The sequence below is a fragment of the Martes martes genome (assembly GCF_963455335.1).
Source record: "Martes martes genome assembly, chromosome: 7".
NCBI lineage: Eukaryota > Metazoa > Chordata > Mammalia > Carnivora > Mustelidae > Martes > Martes martes.
This window is the reverse complement of record NC_137894.1, coordinates 134,960,512-134,985,541: the sequence shown is the minus strand read 5'-3', so window position 1 is coordinate 134,985,541 and position 25,030 is coordinate 134,960,512. Positions and strand designations below refer to the sequence as shown.

Genomic DNA, 25,030 nt, shown 5'->3' with positions numbered 1-25,030 from the left:
CCATCCTCTCGTGCCCTTGCTGCTGGACCGTGGCGGACCTGTGTTCCTTTGGAGAATTGACTCAATAAAGCAGCAAATGACAGCCTTGTGTGTGGGTGTTTTGGTGCCGCTGGGCCAGCGGGACCCCCGCCCCTGCATGACTTGGGGAGCCCACTGGCCTGGGCACTATTTGTGTGACATAGAGGGTAGGACTGTCTTACCATCACCACAAGGGTCCAGCTGCGTTCAAGGTCCCTCCACAAGTCATTGCACAGATACTGTCACTGTCCAGCTACCTCACCACAGTCTCACGTCCTCCCTCTGACACTGCCTCCTTTCTCTCCAGCTCGTCCCGTTTGGCGGCCAACCTCAACAATCCTTCAACCCACTGGGGTACACAAGCCATTGAGCCTACCAGTTTCCACCTCCCTCTCTTCCTCCAGCCCTTGCTTCCTCCTTGCCCTGTTTAAATTCCATGACCACTGTACGCTCAGCTTCCTTGCCTTCTCCCTCATTTTCATGCCTGCCTGGCAAAAACCCTCCAATTCTCCGCCTGCTCCAAACCTACATGGGAACGCCTGACTATAACTAGGAAAAAAAAAAAAAAATACAACACAGTGATGGCTCTCATTTTAAATCCACGATCACTAAACCTCAAAAGTGGCCTTGATCCTGGAAACAGTCACTCTCTACTCGAGGCCCTTTATGCTCCCACTGACTTAGGTAAATACTCCATGACTGGGCTTTTATCTTCACCTCCGAGCTTCCTGCCCCAATGCACTCTCCATTGATGACCTCACTTCCTTTTTCACTAGCAAAATATAGGCAATAACCACCTACCCACCACCACCAGCTCTGCTCATACCCCTGCCTCCCTTCCTGTTACAATGGAGCACCTGGTCGTGCTCCTGGCTGAGGCCCCCCTGCACCTGTGCCACCGGTCATATTTTATCTCACCCACTCAAGGACACCACACCAGCAATCCTGCCCCGTAACCCCTCAATCACAAATCCTCCCTATCTACTACCCTTGTGCTATCAGGATGCAAACCTGCTCCTCCTTCTTCCGTAAGATGGATGGATGGATGGATGGATGGATGGATGGATGGATTGGGTATCGGTATATAGACACCCACAATGCTGATAGATATAGACACAGACATAGGTAGAGGTAGAAACAGAGATAAATATAATCATTTCCCCCTCCATAGACACACCACTGCAGTCTACCAACATAGTGGAGTACTAACAAAAAAGACTATTGATACATACTACAACGTAGATAAATGTCAAAAACAATATGTTAAGTGAAAAAAGCCAGACCAAAAAGACTACAGGTTTTGTGATTCCATGTATACAAATCATCCAGAAAAGGAAAAATCATGGAGCCATAAAGCAGATCAATGATTTCCAAGACCTGGATATATGAGCAGGAATTGATAGCAAAAGGTTTTATGGGATTTGTATGTGTATGTGCTTATGGCAATGGAAGTATTCCAAAATTGATGACATTGCTCTAACTCTAAATTTACTAAAAAATCATTGACTCATACACTGTCGGTAGGTGAGTTTTATGGTATAGAAATTATATCTCAATAAAGCTGTTTAAAACAACCCTTTACAGATACAGCAAATACTGCATTGAGGAGGAAATTTTAAATGCATATGTTAGCATATATGCTAAAATAATGATGCAGTCATCATCATCTGAAGACATTAAAAAAAGAACCACAAATCAAATGAAACAATGTAGAAGAAATAACAAACACAACACAAGTTAATGAAATAGAAAGCAACATAAAATAAGACAGATTAAGAAAATCCAAAATCGTTTCTTTGGATGTACAATAACATTAACAATACACAATAACATTAACGGTTCCTTGGGTATACAGTGGTTATTGGTGAGACTGATCAAGAAAAACAGAAAAGAAGCAAAATAACCAAGGTCAGAATTGAAAAATGGATCTTTCCTGTGCATCAGGAACATGCTTTAAAAAAGAACATGAGTATGTTATAAAAACTGTATATACATAAATTTTCAAAGCTAGACAATTTTTTAAAATTTTTTTAAATTTTTAAGATTTTTTAAAATCTTGCTTGAATAGATAGGAAGTCTGAATCGTTCTCTAACCTAAAGGAATTAAATCCATGTATAAAACATTTCTCACAAAGAAAACGCTAAGCCCAAATGATTTCTCCGGCAGATTCTGCCGAACATTTCAGGAAAACAACATCGTCAAATTTACACACTTTTTGTCCAAATTTTAAAGAGACAGAGTACATTTCCCAAATCGTTCAATGACGGTGGCATGACACTGAGACCCAGAAGTGGACAGAACAGTAGTCGAGGGGCACCTTGCGACTGCTGTGTACAACACATTGCATTGATCATCCCCACTCATCAACACGATAACCCTCTCAGGAGGGCACAATTCTTTACCTCACTTAACGGACCAGAAAATTGAGGTCTGCAGGCAGTCAGGGATTTGTCAAAGTCACATAATGAGTAGTTGCTGGAGTGACACTGGGGACAGGTCGGATGAATTCCAAAGGTCCTGGCAGTTTCTCTTACTGTTTCAATCTCTTGCCTCCTCTGACCTCAAGGAAGGTGGGAAGTCAGGAAGCTGAGTGTCTGAGAAGTGGGTGACTGGTCCAAGGTCACAGAACAGGTTGGTGACAGAACAAGGGGCAGGCTGGAAATGTGCCCCAAGGCCCCTGCAAGGGACCTGCAGAACTAGCCCTCAGCATCCCCTGCTCCTGGGACTTTTCCAAGCTACTCTCAAGTAGGCCCCACGTGAACCGCTAGGGGGCGTTCCCAGCACCAGTCCACACCAGGCCAACATCCAGGGCCCAGGAATCTGTGGGATCAAGACTGGAGTGCCCACGAGCCCTGGTCTGCTGTGGGACCGTGCAGAGAAGGAACGCATGAAGCTGGACGCAGCTGAACTCTGTGGTGAGGACTTAGGCGAAGGCACCTGGGTTCAAATTCTGACTCCTGCACGTGGTGGCGTGACTACAGGTGCGCCCTCCAACCTCTCTGCCGGTAGCCTGAGCTGGCAAATGGGAATATCACTAATCATGAGTATTCCTGTGCCTTGGAATACATCGGACACTGTTCTGTGCTCTCTACATACTACTTCACGCATTCTTTACAACAGTCTAACCGATTTTAGAGACCAGGATCTCTGCCCCTCCGCTCAGGTAGAGAGAGCTTACGAAAGGTGCCGACATCACACCGCTAGGGTCTGGATTGGAACACAGGTCTGTGATCTTGCCGCTGTACTATCCTCTATGATAATACCGACCCTGCGGGTTCTGGTGAGGATCAAACAGATCCAGACACATCACACACTAGAGCCAGCCCCCAGCGAGAGCTGCGCAAAGGCTGGCTGCCGTCCTCGCTGGGCGCCAGACCCCACGCTTGGTGTTTTACTCTCAACAGTGAAATCAGAGCAGAGCAGGAACTGACAAGTAGGAAATCTAAAGGGAGATAAAAGGGAGCCAGCCAATGCAGAAGCTTACCAATGAATTAATGGCCACCCCTCTGGGCTGAATTCCTGCCTATCAGGGAGAAGGTGGCCCCGGAGAGGGTGAAAGTCCTGCTTGGTCCAGGAAAAGCCTGAAGGTTGAGCCTACAGGGAGAACTGGTGGGTCCCGCCACGTGGGCCAGCGGGGCTGTAAGACAGGGAGTCAGACAGTGCCCCTGAGCTACCACAGCCAAAAGGCAGGCTCTGGGACCAGCCAGGGCATCTCAGGTTAGCCTGCAAAGCCTGAGGTTTGTCACCCCAACACTGGCCATCAGTACAGGCTGACATCCTGCTTTGCCAACACAGCTCATGATTCCTGGGGTAAACAACCAGCCAGGGCTCAGCAAAGGCCAGCCAAGACTCCTGCCTAGTGATTCTGATCACCACAGGTCCCTGGGATGACATGGCCTGTCCCACACCAGGCCGAGGTCCTGTTTACCTGCAGATGGGACTCCAGGCAGCACTGCCTTATCCACAAAGCTACAGAAGTTAGAAGGCCCTGAGCAATCCTGCCAGTTCCAGCCTTAGTGGTTGGCAGTGTTGGACAAGAGGAACCCAAGCTACACATCTGTGATCGGGTGATTTCAGTAGGGGGAGATGGTCATTCTTAGAGAACCCCAGCCAGAAGCTCCTTCTAGGATTTGGGGTGAACCCTGGAAGACCAGCAGCTCTTTCCCAAATGAGACCCAGATGCATCAATGCTGAACCAGACCTCCTGGTAAGCAGGGAATGGGTCTCACTCACCCGAAGGCCACAAGCCAGGGTCTGGTGCACACTGACGAGCGGTTCAGGGAACACGTGACTAGCAAATGGACATCTGACTCCAGAGTGCCTAAGAGAAATGTTCGTTTAGAAAATTGGTTTTCTTCATTAAGGGGCTCATGTTTATGGTTAAAGACAACGTCTTCTTGTCAGTCACTAAGAGTAGCCAGTCCTTGGTAGGCACAGTCACTAAGGAGATAAAATAACGGTTTCAGCTCTGGCTCTCCTGATCGAGGTCTGACCATGCCCTCGGGGCTGTGCTAGGCTCCCAGAGGCATCCAGCCTTCACCGTGTATGATACATATGTACATGTATTTCCAGAATGCTTTCAGGGTCCACTTTATATACCATGACCCTTTACTCTTAAATACTTCCATGTCTATTTTCTAAGCATTAGGGGTACTATTTTTCAGTAAAGCTCTCAACTTCAGGAAAGTCACCACTCCTATAACACTTTTCCTTTAACATACCGTTCATATTCTAATCTTGTCGATCATCTCAGTAACATCCTTCGTAGCATGCATTCCCACAGTTAAGGAGGATGCATTGAGGAAACCATCAGGGATGACTTGCTGGTCTTTCTGGGGTCACCCCGGACGCGGGGAGAAGCCTCTTGATGAATCACTACTTCTGCCTCTGGAATCACACCGTTGCAGATGCTATGGCTCTTCGGTCTTCTCCAAGAGGTAACACATTTCGTCCTTCATGAGATGGACACTTTAACGAATGCATCCCTCTTGTCACTAAATGGCACAGACATATGGGAAAAGATGAACTTTATACCCACTTCACACCATACACGCAAATCAAATCTAGATAGACTGCAGATCTAAATGTGAAAAATAAGGCGATCAAAGCTTCTAAAACGAAAATATAGGAAGATAGGTTTCACAACGTTAGGGGAGGCAAAGATCTCAAAACCGGACAGAAGCAGCAGTGACCGCAGAATTAGTAGGAGGATTGGGCTCCACTGGAACCCTGCACTATGTTCACCAAAAGATTCCATACCGACAGCAAAAAGTCAGGCACACACTTAGAGAAGCTTTTTCGCAATTTATTTACCTCTCTTCCCGGCACCCCTACCAATCAATAAGAAAAAGACAATCTGACAGAAATAGTCACTTCTCTTCGATCTTATATAAATAAGGTACTTCTCAAAAGACAATATCTTTGGCTAAGAGGGAGAAACTATATTATCTTTTCAACCCAGAAAGTTCTAGCTCTTTTGTATTTAACAAAAATGTTTAAGCTTATCTGGCACCTCCCACAGTTTACCCTAAGTAGTAAGAATAAACTAGACCATATTTTCTCCAGTCCATCTTGAAATCTCATCAGCTACCAGCTCATTTGTGACATTTTCCACACTCATGTTACCACAGGTGACAGTGTTGTGAAACTTTCTACCTCTACGTGGTAAGAGTCCTCTTCCTCCTTCCTATAGCCCAGTGCCCACTTTCCATTAACAACTTCTTCAAGTGTCACAGGTGTCTACTAACTGTCATTATAAGACCTCTCCAACTCCCATTTGTCAGCTGACACCAGGACTGCTGCCTCATTCCATCTCCATTATGCAGCACCCCACCCACTCCCAGGTACCTAAATCTGTTCTAGGTACTATGCCCTAATAATAAATTATCTAAAATTTTAATAGCTAGAAACAACCATTTATTATGCTCTTGTATTCTGAGAACAGGAATTCAGACGGGGCACGATGGGAGTGGCTTGTCTCTGTCCCCATGATGGCTAGGTCCTTCGCTGAAGGTTTTTCAGTAAAGGGCAACCACAATAATACCAAAAACAGAACAAATACCTTTTGAACCAATAGGAGAAAATTCAATATTTTCAATGCAAATAAATAAAAGACACAAAAAGGAAAAAAATAGATAGTCAATGGAATATATGAAATAAAATGGTATGTCAGTCCTAATACAATAATAATTTAAAATAAATGTAAAGGGGTTAATTTTGCCAATTAAAAGACAGAGAATGTCATTGGGATAATAAAAATAAACTCAACTAAATGTTGTAGACGTGAGACACTTTTAAAACAAGAAAGCATAATTTGGAAATGAGAGGACGGGATAGATCAGGCAAGTGTGAACCAAAACGAAGTTGGAAAACAATCTTCTCAAAGTAGAATTGAAGGCAAAATGTGTCGCATGAAACAGAGATAAGAGAAAATTAAGCAATAGGGCAAGAGGATGTGATTATCAAAATATACCTGCTTTAACAGCCTCAAAGTACATCAACCAAGAACTGGTATGAACAATCAGGACTGGAGACTTTGACATTCCCCACTGAGAGACAGAACACTCAAGTGAAGAGAGAATCATCACAGATGCTGAACAAAAGAATAAGCTCAAGCGATTATACATATGCACATGTGGACACATAGTTATGCGTACCGAACAGACACTACCCACTGTTTTTTTTTTTTAAAGATTTTACCCATTTACCTGACAGACAGAGATCACAAGCAGGCAGAGAGGCAGGCAGAGAGAGAGAGGGGAGGAAGCAGGCTCCCCGTCAAGCAGAGAGCCCGATGCGGGGCTCGATCCCAGGACCCTGGGACCACGACTCGAGCCGAAGGCAGAGGCCTCAACCCACTGAGCCACCCAGGTGCCCCTACCCACTGGTTTTTAAGAAAACATGGAACATTCATAAAAATAAAGCACATAGAATTACAAAAAATCCTCAGTAAGTTCCACAGGTTCAATGTCATATACGGGCATCCTTGTTTCACTGTCCTTCACTTCATCCTGCTCCACAGGTACTGTCTTTTTTCAAATTAAACGTTTCTGGCAACCCTGCATCAAGCAAGTCCGTTGGCTCATTTTTCTGACAGCATTTGCTCATTTCATGTCTCAGGGTCATGCTTTGGTAATTCTTGCTGTATTTCCAACTTGTGCATTATTATTATACTTGTTACGGTCATCTCTGATCAGTGATTACGACCTGCAGAAAGCTCGGATGATGTTTAGCATTTTTTAGCAATAAAGTATTTTTTATTTAAGGTATATACACTTTTTTAGACATGATGCTGTCGGACATTTAGTAGATGGCTGTGTAGTGTAAACATGACTTTTATGTACACTGGGAAGCCAAAAATTTCATTGGAATTACCTTATTGTGAAATGCACTTTATTGTGGTGGTCTGGAGCCAAAGCAACGTATCTGTTGGGTGTGCCTTGTAGATAACACTTGTTGACCAAAGTGAAATAAAAGTAAATAACATAAGGGGCGCCTGGGTGGCTTGGTCGTTAAGCATCTGCTTTTGGCTCAGGACATGATTTTGAGGTCCTGGGATCGAGCCTCGTGTTTGGCTCCCTACTCAGCGGGGAGTCTGTTTCTCTTCTCCCTCTGCCTCTCCCCCTGCTCATGTGCTCTCTCTCTCTCTCTCTCTCTCAAATAAGTAAATAAATAAATAATCTTTTTTTTTAAAGTAAATAGCGAAAGAGTAGCTCAAGGTTCTAAATACACTAAATGACATATTACTGAAGACCCTTGGGTTAAAAATAAAAACATAAAGGGAACTAGAAACACATCAAAATATGACAATGAAAATAGTCAATATCAAAACTTTGGGGGGGCATCACACAGTCAGAAGTTAGATGAAGACTTTTAACTTTAAATACATTTAAATGGAGACTCAAAATGTTAAGAAGTAGGAAAGCTAGCTAAGCCTTTAACTCAAGAAAATAGAAAAAGAACAATATTTGAAAAATACAAGGACTTTCAAAGGATGGTAAAAAGTAAAAATAAAAGAAGAAATCAATTTTTTAAAAAGGTTTAAAAAAAACAGTAAGGATTAAGAAAACTAAAAACTAAAAGCTGATCCTTTGAAAAGATTAATTAACTAGACAGATTTCCCTAATAAGACTCATCAAGGGGAAAAGAAAGAGAGGAAATATGTAAATAAAATATAGAAAGAAAAAAATTACTGATATGATGAGATTTAAAAATAATAAATTCCTAGGTATAAATTCCAAAATTGGCTTAATAAATTTAAAAAATAACGTTTTAAAAAAAGACCAATAAGTATTAATAAAACTGAAGTGCCCTCAGAATTCTAGAACCTGCCCTGGGTGCAACTTTCCCTTTTTACTCCCAGAAACAGCTCCCCTCATCCCTGCAGGGAAGTAATAATGTTATCAACCAGCAGAGGGCACAGGACCTTGGCTAGGCTTAGCAGGCCATATTCTGTGTGCTGTGATCAAGCCAATGATGACTGATCATGCCCTGAGTCCTTTCAGGGACTGATATGAACAGGGAGAAAAAGTGAGTCTCTCTCTTTCTGATCACAAATAACCAGTTAGAAACAAATAACTTAGAGCTGCAGTGGCCACCTTTGTCCTCACCGTACAGGGTGAAGCATGAAAGCTGAGTAAAGAAGAGCTCAGAAAGAATTTTTTTAAAAAGGAGACAGATATGATACCCAACTTGGAATCCCTGGATCCAGCCAAACCTGAAGCCCTCCCCACCCTTCAGAACTCTCATTCATGAGATCCAATTTATATTCTTTTTTTTTTTTTTTTTGCTTTAAAGAAATTTGTTATCTGTCACTTCCAACCAACAGAGAAGTAATAAATAAAAATGCAGAGAAGATGCAAGGAGCTAGACTTTTGAGTGGAATGGTCTTGGGTTTGAATCTCAAGGGGAGCTTCACTTAAGCTCCATGGGCGCCTCAGTTTCCTTATCTAAACAAAAGTGAGAATAACAGTCTCTAATTCGTAATGTCTTTGGAAGATTACATGAGACAATCTGTGGGAAGCACGTGGCTGCTTTTCTTCCACGTCTCTTTCCTGCCAGACGGAGGTCCCATTGAAGGCGGGACCTCATTAGATTCATCCCCTGTCCCAAGCTTAGCACCCGGTTCTTCACAGGTGCCCGCACCATTGGGCTAATTAAGGGCACCTCTGGCCTCCGTGCCAGCATTCACCTGGCAACCACAGGCGGTGATGCAACTCCAGCCTCATTTTGATATTAAAAAGAAAACGTCAGAGACCTGAACGCAGAGGAAAGTTAACTTGCAGCATTGCTGTGTTTGCTCAAACGTCCTGGAAAAAACCCATTGGTTAATGTCCGGGGGGAGGGGACCACCGAATGGCGAAGGCCACTGGACCCCCTCTAACCATTAACCAGCAGGGAAGCTGGCAAACAAGATTTAGCCGTGGTGCCCCGCAGGCTTACTGTACACCTACTAGCGCCCAGGACAGCCAGGTCCAGCTAGTGGTTGCAGCCCGAGCCCTCAGCAGACTGTGAGTAGCACCTGAACCCTGTCCATCCCTCCCGCTCCTGCCCAGCCGCCAGAATGAAGCCATGCACATCTTGCTTGTTTAGTTTTTGTAATGGACTTTGAGCATTAGGGCAGCCAGCAGTGATCTGAGGCCAGGTGTTTGAGCGGTGTTATGGGGAGGGTTTTGCAGTTTGTGGGTCACCCATGGGGGCTTGGTTTGCCCCGGCCTCCAGCCTTGAAGGGGTTGACACTGAGCCAAGAGCCATTCCCATCTGTCATTCCACGGATGTCCCTAAGCCCGGCCAAGTAACACAAGGGAGTCTGACAGCTGGGCTGGACAGGCGCAAGGTAGCACCCCTGCTGGGGGGTGCAGGTAGGGACAGCGGTGCCCACTGACATAGCGGACTGTGCACGCCCCAGTGTCGCACACACCTACTTCCTCGCTCATCCACCTGGGGCCAGGACGCTGCAGATTCAACAGGACTCCTTGCATGACACCAAGGCTTAAATGCAGAAGGCCCAAGATGCTACCTGGCCCACAGGGGCTTTCGTGAAAATAATGAATGCAGTGCGTGTTTATTTTGAGCCTGGATTCAAAAATGAGAGACAAGGAGGACATACATGAAATGAAATTCATGAAGACTATCGACACTCTGCTTGGTAACATTGCTGGGTACTTTTTAGGGACCTCTTTTCCTCTCATCGCTTTGCTTTCTAGAGAGAAGGGCAGAAGGGCATGGCACCAGCTCTGAGGGCAGGCTGCAGGGCTTAGAATCTCCGCTTTGAACCAGTTCCTCTGCCTCCCTGGGCCTCAGTTTTCTCATCTCTAAAGTGGGCCCAGGATGACCCGCTGCACGAGACCACATGAGAAAGCATTCAGAAGCACTGCGACTGATGTGCGTGACAATCCCAGGAGGTGGAGAGAGGGTTCATCCTTACTTTGGGGGCTTAACACAGAAAGGGATGAGGCATGAATTCCCAGAGACAGCAGGAACAAGAGAGGAAGCCAGAACTGGAAAAGCCCATCTGGCTCTGGGCACCAGAGGGCACCGGTCCTTTCCCCACGGGAGGTGTGGAGGGGACAGGGAGAACAGGGATTTCTCTGCAATGGGACGGGGCCATGACAGGGAAGTACAGAGAACAGGGCTCCTGGAGGAGAGCTGGGACCTGGGTGTCCTAGGACAAAAGGACATAAGCCAGGCAAGGCAGGGAAAGGTTGGGACTGTAGAGTGGATCCACAGGGGGCAGGACTGGGACAGGTCTGTCTTTGTCCCCAGCTCCCGGGTCAGAGCCGGGCTCCCCAAACAATGGGGACCTGAAATGACCCACCCTGCCGTGACCCTGGCAGAAGGATGAAAGTCTGGTGTGTGCTGGAGGAAACTGGGCACACCCGGTAGAACGGGGCTCAGAATTCAAGGGGCCAAATCTGAGGTGGGGGCAGGGCTGTCACCAGGCATGGAGTCATGAAGTGAGGACCAGCCCCTCCTGGAAATAATGGGAGCCACAGAAAGCTTTTTAGTGGGAGAATGGGCAGTCAGCTTTATAAAGGATGCCTCTGGCTGCAGAGGGGAGAAAGGGTGGGAGGGAGCTGAGCAGGGACAACAGACCAGGTAGGGGTGACCGCTGATGCTGGAAGAGGTGACGGGCCCCAGACGTGGATGGTGGCCTGAGACAGGTACAGGGGAAACAAAGATCAGAATGGCAAGGCCAGCAGTGGGTATTATTACTGATTTAAGGAAATGGAGCTCCTAAAACCCTTCTAACTTCCTAAGTGATAAGAGCACCAGGAGCATCTCTTGCTCTAACATTCAGTCTTTGCCCATGATTCCTGACGCAGAGTTCCTAAATCCCTTGGAATTTCCCAGGTGCCCACAGTGTCTTTTGTTCTAATGAAGTGAATTTTGGTAGGTGCATAGAGAACGTCAGGATGGGGCTGGTGCCAGGAAGGCCAAGCCATGATTAGAAGCTTGGAATTTTCAGCCCCACCCTCCTTTCTCTGGGAAGGGGAGAGGGCCTGGAGTTAATCATCCATCCTCTCTGCATGATGAAGCTTCCATCAAAATCCCAAAATACAGGGTTTAGAGAGCTTCTGGGTCAGTGACCCCATCTGTATGCCAAGAAGGTGGCCCACACCAGCTCTGGTGCTTGGAACCCTTCTGGACCTCACCCTCTAAATCTCTTATTACATCCTTTGTAATAAACCAGTAAACATAAGTGTTTCCCTGAGCTCCGTGAGCCAGTCTAGCAAATAATCGAACCCAAAAATAAAATCTCGGGAACTCTGATGGATAGCCAGTCAAAAGGACAGGGTGACAATCTGGGACTTGCGAATGGCATCTGAAGTTGGGGGTGGGTAATCTTGTGGGAACTGAGCCCTTAACCCGGGGGATCTGACACTACCTTCAGGTGGACAGTGTCAGAATTGAGTTACACTGTAGGGTTGTAGATCCGTTGTGGAATTGAGTGGCATTCTCCCTCAGATGGGGGTAAATTGATTGGTGTGTGGGAAACCCACATCTCTGGCGTCAGGGTAAAGCGTGCAGTCATGTGCGAGGAAAGGAGAAATGCAGGGAAGGTTTTCCTTATACAACCACCTTTTATTACCCATTCATCCACTGATGGACATTTGGGGTGTTTCCGGTCCTTTGGCTATTATGAACAATGCAATCGTGGACACTGGGGTGTACAATTATCTGTTCAAGTCCCTGTTTCCAATTCCTCAGAAGAAGAACGTCTGGATCACACGGTAATTCTATATTTAATTTTTTGAGGATCTGTCATACCCTTTGTTTCCGCGTAGATGTACCACTTACCTTTCCCACCAGCAAGATACAGAGTTTCCAGCTCCTCCACATCCGGGCCAATACCTGTTTTCTGTTTTGCTGTTTGTGGTTTGACTTGGTTTAGTTTTCGAAACAGCCATGCAAATGAGTATAAATTGTAACTCATTGAGGTTTTGATTTGTGTTTCCCTGATGACTCTAATGCGAACATCTTTTCATGTGCCTGTTGGCCATCAGTATATCTTCTTTCGAAGAAATGTCTACTCAACAACTTTGCCCATTCTTTGCATTGGATTTTTTTTTAATTTTTTAACTTGAGTTTTATGTAATCTGGATACTAATCCTTTATCAGATATGGGATTTTCAAATATTACCTCTCATGTTGTGGGTCGCCTCTCTACTCTATTGATAGTGTCCTTGGGTGATCAAAAGTTTTTAATTTTAGAAAATCCAATGTGTCTAATTTTCCTTTTGTTGTTTGTGCCTTTTTTTAAAAGATTTTATTTATTTACTTGACAGAGATTACAAGTAGGCAGAGAGGCAGGCAGAGAGAGAGAAAGGAGGAAGCAGGCTCCCTGCTGAGCAGAGAGCCCGATGCTGGGCTCGATCCCAGGACCCTGGAATCAGGACCCTAGCTGAAGGCAGAGGCTTTGACCCACTGGGCCACCCAGGCGCCCCTTGTTTGTGCCTTTAATGTCATGTTCAAGAAATCGTTCTTTTTTTGATCTTATTGTAAATAGCATAATTGTTAATTTCCTTTTCAGTTTGTTCATTGCTAGTATGAGAACTGATGGGGGGGGGGGCGGGCGTGTGCTGGTTTTGTAGCCTGCTGCTTTGCTGAATTCATTTCTTAGTTCCAGCAGGGTTTTTATGGAATCTTTAAGGTTTTCTACAGGTGGCTATAATGTTGATCAGGTTGTCTATGGGCAGAGATCATTTTACTCCTTCCTTTCAAACTTGGATGTCTTTTTTTTCTTTTTCTTCCTCATTTCTCTGGCTAGGACTTCCAGTGCTGTGTTAAATAGAAGAGGCAAAAGTAAGCATCCTTTCTTGTTCTGGGAATCTGAGATAAAAGCTTTCAATCTTTCACCATTACATGAGCTGTGGCTTTTTACAGTTTTTTTTTTAATATTGCAGTAGTTTCCCTTTAGTCTTAGTTTGTTGAGTGTTTTTATCTGAAAGGGTGTGTTGAATTATGCCAAGTGCTTTTTCTGCATCAAGTGAGATGATCATAGTCTTTTTTTTTTCTTCATTCTGTTATAGCACGTTAGTTGAGTTTTGTATGTAGAACCATCCTTGCATTCTAGAAATAAACCCCACTTGGCCATGCTCTATGTTGCTGAATTCTATTTGCTAGTATTTTGTTGAGGATTTTTGCATCAATGTTCATGAGCATTATTTATCTGTACTTTTCTGTCCTTACCGCATCTTTATCTGGCTTTGGTATCAGGGCAATGAATGAGTTAGGAAATGTTCCCTCCACTCTGGTTTTTTTGGAAGGAGAATTCATGTGATTTCTTTAATGTTTGGTAGCATTCAGTGGTTAAGCCATTTGGTCCAGGGCTTTCTTTTTTGGTTTTTCAATTCTGATTCAATTTTCTTACCACATACAGGTCTATTCAGATTTTCCATTTCTTGTGATCCAGTCTTGGTAAGTTTTGCATTTCCAGAATTTTTTTCATTTTATCTAGGCTATCCAGTTGGTTGGCGTGTGATTTTTTTGGTAATATTTTCTTATAATTCTTTTTTAAATTTATTTATTTTTATTTTAGAGGGGGGGGGCAGAGGGGAGACAGAGAGAGAGAATCTCAAGCACACTCCCCACTGAGCATGGAGCCTGAGATCAAAACCTGAACCAAAATCAAGAGTCAGATCCTTAACTAACTGAGCCACCCAGCCGCCTCCCTTATAATTATTTTCATTTCTATAAGAATTGGCAGTAAAGTCCCCATTTTCATTTCTGATTTTAGTAATTTGAGACTTCTCTTTTTTCTTACTCAGTTTAGCTAAAGGTTTGTCAATTTTGTTCACCTTTTTGAAGACCATATTATATTAATTCTATATCATCATAGTATATTATACTATATCAATTAGATATATTATATCCTGGTTTCATTGATTTTCTCTAGTTTTTCTATTCTCTATTTTATATATCTGTGCTCTAATCTTTATTGTTTCCTTCCTTCTGCTACCCCACTCTCTTTTGGTAACTATTTATATGTAATATCTTTTTCCATCCTTCCACTTTCATATTGATGTCTTTGGATCTAAAATGTGTCTCTTGTAGTCAGTGCATAGTTGGATCTTCTTTCTTTTTTCTTTTTTTTTTTTTAAGAGAGAGAATCTTTTTTTTTTTAAAGATTTTATTTATTTATTTGATAGAGATCACAAGTAGGCAGAGAGGCAGGCAGAGAGAGAGAGAGAGAGGAGGAAGCAGGGTCCCTGTAGAGCAGAGAGCCCGATATGGAACTCGATCCCAGGACCCTGAGATCATGACCTGAGCTGAAGGCAGAGGCTTAACCCACTGAGCCACCCAGGCGCCCTGGATCATTTTTTTAAATCCATTCTGCCAATCTCTGTCTTTTGGTTGGGGGAATTTTATCCATTTATGTTTAGAGTAATTGCTAATAAAGAAGGACTTCTGCCATTTCCTATTTGTTTTCTAAATGCCTTATGGATTTTTTTTGTCCCTCATTTCCTGCATTGCTATCTTCTTTTATGTTTAATTGATATTTTTTGTAGTGAAACATTTTAATTCCCTTCTCATGTCCTTTTGTGCATACTCTGTTGCTATTTTCTTCCCGGTTCCCATGGAAATTATATTTAACATCCTAAAGTTATAATACTCTCATTTGAATTTACGCCAGCTTCACTTTCATAGCATACAAAAGCCCCACACCTATGTAGCTCCATCCCCACATTCTTTCAGTTATTTAAGTCACAAATTACATCTTTATTCATTGTGTATCCAAAAACATAGACAACATAGACTAATAATTGCTTTTCATAGATTAATCTTTTAAATCATATCAAAAATAAAAAGTGAAGTTACCAAGCAAGATTACAATAATATGAGTTTTTCTAATTGCTCATATATTTACCTTTACCAGAGATTTTTATTTCTTCCTATAGATTATATTTACTCTCTAGTGTCCTTTCATTTTAACCAGAAGGACTCCCTTTAGCATCTCTTGCAGGAGAGACCTAATGGTAATAAACTCCTTCAGCTTTTGCTTATCTGGGAATGTCTAGATTTTCCCTCATTTTTGAAGGATGCTTTTGTGCCAGATCCAGGATTCTTGGTTGAGAGTTTTTTTCCTTTCAGTTCTTTGAATATATCAATTGGTAGGATTTTTCACCCCTCTGGGCTTCCATTTCTGCCTACCTCAAATCATAATAATAATACCTATTTTATTAGCTTGTTAGTGAGGGTTAGTTGAGAAAATATAAGTAAAACACATAGGTCAGTTTGGGGCGTCTTGATACCTGGTGTTGGGTAGGTACTTGAAAAATCATAGCAGGTATCATCATACTTTCAGATGAGGAATTTGAGTCCCAGAGTCCTGAGCTGTCCCAGGTCACACAGCCAATGTGAAGAAAGGAAGTGAGGCTTGACTGGGGTGTTTCACAGGGTCTTCTGCCCACCATTTCACCATGCCTCACTGCCTTGGAGACCCTACATTATCTAATGAGAATTCCTGATTTTGCAGGGCCTGACCATCCTGGACAATGCTGCTTTCCCTGTGCACCTATTTCCTCTGGCTGTCCACCAGTGACCTCTGGACCGTCCAAGCTAAGGACCCAGATACTGATGTGAGCACGAGGAGCCCTCACCGGGACTTGGCTCCAAACAATGTTGACTTTGCCTTTATCCTATACAGGCATCTTGTGGCTTCAGCTCCTGGAAAGAATGTCTTCATCTCCCCTGTGAGCATTTCCATGGCCTTAGCTATGCTGTCTCTGGGTTCCTGTGGCCACACACGGGTCCAGCTCCTCCAAGGCCTGGGCTTCAACCTCACCAGTATATCTGAAGCTGAGATTCACCAGGGCTTTCAGCACCTCCACCACCTCTTCGAGAAGGAGTCAGACACTATGTTGGAAATGGTTATGGGTAATGCTTTGTTCCTTGACCACAGCCTGGAGCTTCTGGAGTCATTCTCAGCAGACACCAAGCGCTACTATGAGTTGGAGGCTTTGGCTACAGATTTCAAGGATGGGGCTGGAGCCAGCAGACAAATCAATGAGTATATCAAAAATAAGACACAAGGGAAAATTGTGGACTTGATATCAAACCTGGATAGTTCAGCCATGCTCATCTTGGTCAACTACATCTTCTTCAAAGGTACCCCCCACTCACCCCATTGCCAAGAATAGTAAGAGCCATCAAAACCCAGGGTGCATTTAAAAAAAAAAAAAAAGCCCAAGGTGCATTCTTGGACAAGGCCTTTGATCTTACAAAGCACACTTTCAACTGTGAATCTCCATCTTCACCATAATCCTATTAGGAAAGTAGAATATATCATCTTACAAGTGGTCAAAATGACACCCAAAAAATTGAGCAACTTGCCCAAGCTCTTGTAGGTTTTTTTTTGAGGCCAAACATGTAATCGTGAACAGACTGGCTGACTCATGGTCGAAAAATATTGGCTGAGTGCTGGCTGTGCATCAAGCACTGTGCATCAAACACAGCCTATGACCAGACAGACATAGCTTCTGCCCCCCAGGAACTCCCCCCAGATGGACCCTATACCACACACTTCCCCAGCACTCACAGCCAGCTCTGACCAAGTCCCATCTTAGCCGAACTTCAATTTGTCCTCATCAATTTGAAGCAGGGTTTTCCAAAGTTCTTGTGCGTAAAAATCACCATGGCAACTTGTTAAAATTATAGATTCCAGAGACCATGCCAGACCCCTGAAACAAAGCTTCTGCAAGAAAGTCCTAGAATTTGTGTTTTTAACAAGCCACCCCTCAGTCATTTTTATGAGCACACAATTTGGGGATACGCTGTCCTTGAGAAGAAAATCTCCGCTCCTTAGTTTATAGCACTGGTTCTCAACCCAGGGTGATCCTCACCCTCTTCAGGGACACTTGGCCACATCTGGAGATATTTTGTGTTGTCACAGTTGAGGGTGGGGTGGGATGGGGTGTGTTCCTGGCATCTAGTAAGTAGAGGCCAGAGAGTGCTGCAAAACAGGACAACTCCCCCAATAATATCTGCTCCAGAATGGCCCTTGTCCCAAGGCTGAGAAACCCTGGCCTAAAGTCATCTACTTCTCTGTCCTTTCCAGTCTCATATCAGGAGTGATATCCTCATATCAGGAATCTTCTTTGCTCTCTCCAATTTGCCCCCATAAATTCTTAAGTTTCCCTACCACGAGGCCTCCTGGCTTGAGAATTTTCAAGAAGAAACCCCTTAAAGTAGAGGTTAGACCCCATTCTGTATTTTGTTTTGTGCCCAACTGGATATGTTACATTTGTTTCTAGAAAAGATATACTCAGGAAAAAACAATAGCAAACTTTTAAGGATGAAAAACCTAACCCTGAAAAATACTCACTTTTTTTTTCTTTCGCTGTGAGTTGGACAAGTTAGTCACAAAACACTGCCACCTTCGGCCCAGACAGCCAGACTGTGACATCACACTCAGTCATGGGGTGGAACAGGCACAGCCTCAAGGTCTCCAGCTCCACATCCATAGCCCTTTACCTCCATCCTCCCATCTCTCCCTACTGCCTCCCTTAGCAGCCCCTACAAGGAGGGTTGAGGCTGGCTTGGAACTAGAGTTCTGGCCTTGGGGTCCACAGACCCTGCAGGCAGTGGGATGGTGAAGGGTCTGCCTGGAGCTCAGCACTGGCCACCCTCAGGCAACCTCAGCTGGGAAACACAGACCTCACAAGGACCCCCAGGGACAGCCAAGACACCTGGGACCCCCAGGGGGATGCAGGGTCCTCAGTTACCTCCAGACCTGGGGAGTTAACCTAGAGCATTGGAGGCCCTGGTGAGGTCCACCCATGTCTTTAAACATCCAGAATTCTGTCACCTGTGAGAAAACTCAGAGATGCTTAGAATAAGCCCAGAAGGGCCAAAGAGACTCAGCAAACGGGCCTCACAATCAGGTAGGCTTTGGCTCTAAGGGGCAATCTGCCTTCCATGAAAGATGACCAGTAATGAAAGTCTGGTCTGTGAAGGTAGTGAGTTCCCCATCACCAGGCAGACAGAGAGGCTGTGTGATGCCATTGTGGAGCGTGGGGGAAGGATTCAAGTCCAACTGTGGGTTGGCGCGTGGGAGCTTGAAGGCGTCGTCTCATCCTGACTTTGCCTCGGGGCCACACAGAAGGTCAGGAGCCTCCCTCAAGGCAGTGGACACAATCTGCTGGGCAGCCAGGCTGCCTGCTGCTCTTCTGTGGCCAGATATCAAGGCGTGGGCATGGAACGGGTGGTCTGTTTCTCCAAGCCTCTCCCACCCCGACCTTGAATTTGCAGCCCAAGTTCCATCTGGCACCATTTCCAGAACCCTCCTGTCCAGGATCCACCCTAAGCTCGGGGGGTCAGGGCGGGCAGCCAGGCAAAATCTGGCTTACTGAATTCTACCCCCAAATCCAAGGGTATTCTCGTTTGTCTACCTCCTTCCATTTTTTAGAGGCTCAGAAACAGAGTTAATAATCCTCAATCCAGTTCAAGAAGTGGAGGACAGAACAGGCTTTAAATTTCTGGGCATTTCACAACTTACCAGAAAATTCTAGCCACTCTGGCGGGGACCTTCCAGGGGCGGCCGCCATGACACCTGCTTAGTGTTCTGCGGCCACCCAAACTGTGTTTTCCTTCGGCTCTCACAGGCCTGTCTCCTTTCTCCCTTCCTTCCCAGGCACATGGGAACAGCCCTTCAACCCGGAGAGCACCAGGGAGGAAAACTTCTACGTGAACGAGACCACCGTGGTGAGAGTGCCCATGATGGTCCAGTCGGGCCCCATCAAGTACTTTCAAGACGCAGTGCTCCCCTGTCAGCTGGTCCAGCTGGAGTACACGGGCAATGAGACCGTCTTCTTTGTCCTTCCAGAAGAGGGAAAGATGGACACGGTCATCACCGCGCTGAGCAGGGGCACCATTCAGAGGTGGTCTGAGTCCCTGACCACGGGGTAAGCCCTTATCCTTCTCCCCCAGACTTACCCTGTAGGGCTCATTGTTTTCTTCTGCTGGGTCCCCAAAGGCCTGAGGCTCTCTGACCTTGAGGTCAGTCACGTTTATCTGTCTGTCCACTGACACTGAGATACTCTGGGGCATTCCACAAAGCGAGGTCCCCCTTCCCTGGGAGGCTAAGAGCCACCTTCTGTGTTACCACATTTTTGCATCATCGGCTTAACCAGAATTTGCCAACCCCCCAGCCCCTCGCTAACCCATTTTTTTAAAAGATTGTATTTATTTATATGACAGGCAGAGATTACAAGTAGGCAGAGAGGCAGGCAGAGAGAGAGAGGAGGAAGCAGGCTCTCTGCTGAGCAGAGAGCCTTATGCGGGGCTTGATCCCAGGACCCTGGGATCATGACCCGAGCAGAAGGCAGAGGCTTTAACCCACTGAGCCACCCAGGCGCCCCGCTAACCCATTTTTTATATTATCTTGCTTCTCTAAAATCAAGCAGGGTCAAGACTCCTGGCAGGCCCCATGAAAAGTATAACAAAATGGCAGTTATCTCCATGATGGAAGGAGCACAAAATCTTTGAATGGTTCTTAAGTCACTCAGAGATGTAACTCTTCTTCAACCAGTCAGTCCGTCAGTAAATAAGTAAGAAAGGAAAGACATAAATAGGTAACAAGTGAGTAAGGGAAAGACGGTGAGGGGTGTATATGCTGACGGGCTGGTGGTGGGGAGCCAGCCCATGAATCCTGAATGCTCAAACTCAGGCTCACAGTGGGGGCGGGCTCCGAGCGCACGTGCAGGGAGGACCCGCTGAGCACGTGAGCGAAGCATGCATCATGAATGAATGAGTGACAGAACTCATTGTGCCCAGACATCACTGAGCCTGACAGTAATCAAAATCATGGTCGAGCATGTGCACAGCCTCAGCCTGCACCTTGGAGCAGGGAGCAGAAGTTCGTGACCGTGATCCTCACTCTCAGGGTGGGACCTGGTGGCGGGCGGGGTGATGCAGAGCCAAAGGGCAGAGGGGAGGCAGGAGGGAAAGTGGGCTCTTGGATCTGGAGTGACTCAGGAACGTTTCCAGAGCAGGTGCCCGCCCGCCCTCCCTCCCTCCCTTCCTTCCTTCCCTCCTTCCTTCCTACACAAATGGAACCGCCTGCTGTATACCATGTGCTGGGCTAACCAGAAAGGATAGAAGGTGAATAGGACTTCAAAGACATGCACTCTAGAGCAGAGAAAAGGCTTCTGGTAGAATCCATAGTGCACAATGACACCAGTTTTTTTCATAGCAGGAGAGGGAAGGAGATTGGCGTGAAGCTGGGGGAAGGTGGAAATGCCTGGCTGCCCCAGGGGACCGGGGAAGGAGCTGCAGAACGATCACTTTCCATTCAGACTGTGTGTTAAGCCTGAGTGGGAGTGGAAGGCATTCCAAGAGCGTGCATGGAGGAGGGATGGGCACAAGCCAAATCCAGGGGGCCATGCCCAGGGCACCAGCAGAGTCAGACAGCAGCTGCAAAGAAGGAGACAAATTCTACTCGAATGAAATATGTACATCAATTTACATATGTAAATATGTAAAATTTTCTGCCTTTGAAGGCAGAAAATCTGGAAAGAAGCCCTCCACCTTAATATATACGTAGGTTTTTGTGTTTTATGGCTTTGAGTTATTTTTATTTTGAGTTGTAGCCTCAGAGCACTGCTCAATCCTGGACCTTCTGGAAAGGTTAGTCCAGTTCCTCGAGTAGACGTGGAAGGGCCTGGGAGGATGACCTCCTGTGGGGAAGAGCTGCGGAGGCTGCTCTGTGTTTCCAAGAAATCCCTTAGAGCGACGTGGGGGGACCCAGAAGCGTTCTCAGAGTCCTGGACCCATTGCACCTGACCTTGAGCACGGGGTTGGGGATGAGGTGGGTAGGCGTGCATGTGAGCCCGTGTTTGGGTGACCTGAGGGGTCCCGTGGCTGGCTTCTCACCATTTCACTTGCCCCCACGCCTTCCAAGGGAGCCAGTAGTTCAGGAACCCTGTCGCCAGCTGGTGATTACACAGCCGGGATCACGCCCATTCTGGCTCCTAGTCTGTGGAAAATGAGAAGGATGATCTTTCTTTTTACACCAAAAATAATCTCTTCGCCAAAACACTTTAGCTTAAAACATATCAATAACGCATGCCACTTGCTTCTAGATTTTTTTAAAAATAAACCTCCAAGGCAGACTCTTGCACATTTAGGCGACATATGTGATCGGGCACGAATTCTCTACTCCATCCCAGTGATGCCCCCCAGCCCTGGAAGGCAGACACTATGGTTCCTCACCTCTAGAGTTGTGTTACTCAGCCCTTCTCCCACCTCACCCCTCCTGGGATCACCTACCCCCCTCACTGGAGTGCCGCCCCTCAGGGTCGGGCTGCTGCCCACCTCCCGTGGAAGCCTCCCTGCCCCACACAGAGCTTGTGGGCGCCCTTTCTTCCTTCCTCCCCCCTCCCCCTCTCCCCCCTTCTCCCTCCTTCCTTCTTCCCTCTCCCTCCTCCCACGAGGCAAGGACGCTTTGAAGCAACCAGTCCAGGCCTCTCCACAATTCTGCGGCTTCCCAGTGGCGTGACTTTGAGCTCCTCTTGAGTTCAGTTCTCTCCGTGTGGACGTAGAAGACGTTGGCCCCACCCTCCTAAGGTTGCGGGCGCATGCGTGCATTAGACATCCTACAGAAGCTAAAGGACATCCACCAGGGGTCTGGTCTAGGCCAGTCTCCCTGACTGCCAGTTGCCCTGCCCTGTCCAGCGCCCTTGTGGTCCGGCGCTGCCTTGCTGTGTCCGTGAGCACAAGCACAGAGGAGGACAGGACTTGGCTAAAGCCACACAGCGCTAGTGGCAGGGCTGGGGCCAGGATGCTGCTCCCAGCTGGGTGCTCCCTCCACTCCTCTGCTTCTGCCCAGAGGTGCTTGGGGGACCGCAGGGACTCGCTCAGGGACCCTCTTCTTCAGTGTCCAGTGGCGTAGCTATACCACAGGTGGAATCAGCTCAGAGAATGAGGTGAGGAGAAAAGATTGAGCTGTTCAGAGGCCCCGAGAGGAAGCTGCCTGTGTGATGGAGGGAGAGGCAAATCCTACGTCTTGATCTGTCCCTTCCCCTTTTCTGCAAGGATCAGGTCTGGCTGGGAGACAGGGTCTGGAGGGGCCGCAGGGGAAACAGAAGTCAGCTGGCCAGGCCCAGCCCCAGGAAAGTCTAACCCCATCTGCTTACCCCCAAGCAGCCAGGTAAACCTGTCCATCCCAAAGGTGACCATCTCCGGAGCCTACGACCTCAGGACCATCCTGGCGGCCATGGGCATTGCAGACTTCCTCAGCAAGGAGGCGGATTTCTCCGGCATCGCCCGAGAGCCCCAGCTGACATTGTCAGAGGCAAGTGTCCCTAGAGCCCATCTTTTTTCCCCACAAATTGACAGTACAAATAACAATAAGGAACACCGGGCCCTTCATGAAGAGGTCTCTAAGCCGCAGGTTGTCTTCTCCACACCCCTGCTTTTACAACAGGGTAGATGGAGGCTCAGCGGGAAAGTGTGACATCCCCAAGGTGACACGGGAACTAGTGACAAGGGTTCCCCCACCACCACCAAAAAGGAACCAGGGAAATGGGAAATGTCTGAATGCGACCCCATCAGACAGTCTGCCCACCACATTCTTCCCTTCGTTCTTCAGCTTTATGCCCTGTGGGTCCCTCAGTCATTCAGGAAACATTTACTGGATGCCCACTCCGTGCCCCAAAATGCTGGGCACCGGGTATGCCTCCATTACTGAGACATGGTCCAGCCCTCACAGGATCTCATGGTCGTGTGGGTGGCCAAACAAGAGAGGGGACAGGAGACAGCTGAGCAAGCAGCCGCCTCTCCCTCCAGCGCTCAGACTTGGGCCGTTGTGGCGCCCGGCACGGAGTCTGCGCTCCATGAAATGCCTGGTGTGCGAAGGATTGAGTCAAGCAGCCCCCTGTAAGGGGAGCCCCTCCCTATAAAGGAAGAGCCTCTGGCTTGGGAAAGGTAGTTCACTCACCAGGGCTATGGAGTTGGTAAATGTCCACCTGACGTTTGGCCTGGGGTCCATGTGACTCAAAACCTCATTTCCCAAGACACATCCACTCGGTTTCCTCCTGCACCTGTTGGCAATGCTTTTCAGAGCCTCAGGCTCCTCCCTGTTCGGTCAGGGAGAGCCCCTGCCCCCAGAGGATGTTAATAACGAGCCAGTTCTGAATTGTTGAAGGTGTTTGATACAAGCTATATGAGTGTTTTGCTGATTTCAGAATTCCTCCTAATTCCGAGCACAGCAAGAGACCATTCAGCAGCCCCTTTCCGTCGTGAGTAGGCAGAAGCATTTCACAGAGATGGGCCCCGAGGGTTTGGCTAGCAAGGTGCAAAGGAAGCGAGGTCAGCCTCGCCCAGGACCCAGTAAGGAGCACCTGAGGGGGACACTGAAGTCCAGTGAGTCCCATGGGCTCCCCGATCTCCCTGTGGTGGGCCCCATTTGCCCACTTTCTAGGGAAGAAGTCTTGGTGTGAGCTGAGTTCTGGAGGTGGACACACCTTGGCACTCATCCCGGGGGCTGCCACTGAGATGAGGAGCCAGCAAGTGACCCTCTCTGAGCCTCAGCTTTGCCACCCGTCCCACCAAGGGTGGGAGGGATGGAAGCGACGAGGCGTGGCAAGCCCCCGGCCCGCAGCGGGTGCTCAACGCCCACCTTCGCCCTGTCTCCAACAGGTGGTTCATAAGGCTGTACTGCAACTCGATGAAAAGGGCTCGGAAGCCACCGACTCCCCCAGGGTCGTGCCACGCGTGGCGCCCGAGCCCCTCACCTTCCGCTTCAACCGCCCGTTCATTGTCATGATCTTCAACCACTTCACGTGGAGCAGCCTCTTCCTGGGCAAGGTTGTGAATCCGACCTAAGGGCGCCCCCCACCCCCCCCCCGGGAGCCACAGCTCCGGCTGACCCTGCGCACCAGGGAGCCCACAGAAACGGCCTGGGGGGGTGGGAGGTTCCCCCTTGTCTTCTCCAGGTTCCTCTGTCCAAATAAATCACCATCACTGTAAAGGCCAGCAGGTGTGTTTGAAGGGATGAAATGGGACAGGCGACACGCTCAGAACGGCAGCGTGCCGCCTTGAGCCCTTGACCATCATGCTGTGGTTACGTGGCACGCGGAAGCCGGGGGAAGGGTGTATGGAAACACTATTGTTTTTGTAAATTGTTAGTTTGAAATTATTTCTAGAAAAGGAGGAATCATGCAAGCCCAAACACGACAGAATGACATATGTGAAGTGCTAGGGGGGAATGTGGTGACAGCTTCAAAAAAGAGAAAGGAAGAAACAAAACAATCCTTCAAAAATGAAGGCAAAATGAAGGTTCTTCTCCAGACAAACAAAAGCTGAGGAAGTTCGTCACCTTCCCTAAAGACAATTTTTAAGGCTGGAACGAGATGATTCTAAGGGGAAATTTGGACCCACACAAAAGAGTGAAGAGTCCCGGAAAGGGTATATATGCGAACAAAGAGAAGACGTTGTTTTAAAAAAATCTTTAAAATATAATTAACTGTCTAAAGCAAAACTACTGATGGGTTTGTTGCTTCAAGCTCA

General features: G+C 46.9%; 1 protein-coding gene across 6 annotated transcripts; it reads left to right on the top strand.

The window, feature by feature from the left end:
- The first annotated feature begins 9,277 nt into the window (after positions 1–9,277).
- Positions 9,278–24,496, top strand: LOC308345984 (corticosteroid-binding globulin-like). 6 transcript variants are annotated; one of them, XM_080808607.1, is made up of 6 exons: positions 9,278–9,528; positions 13,902–13,939; positions 15,999–16,630; positions 19,155–19,425; positions 22,667–22,814; positions 24,161–24,496. In XM_080808607.1, exons 3-6 carry the CDS (start codon positions 16,018–16,020, stop codon positions 24,344–24,346), a joined length of 1,218 nt encoding a protein of 405 aa, XP_080664733.1. In that variant the 5' UTR covers positions 9,278–9,528; positions 13,902–13,939; positions 15,999–16,017; the 3' UTR covers positions 24,347–24,496. The 6 variants fall into 6 exon arrangements, with proteins under 6 accessions (XP_080664733.1, XP_080664734.1, XP_080664730.1 ...); XM_080808604.1 differs by having other exon boundaries at positions 9,413–9,528; positions 22,664–22,814; XM_080808609.1 differs by lacking the exon at positions 9,278–9,528 and adding an exon at positions 9,813–10,166.
- The last annotated feature ends 534 nt before the right edge of the window (positions 24,497–25,030 follow it).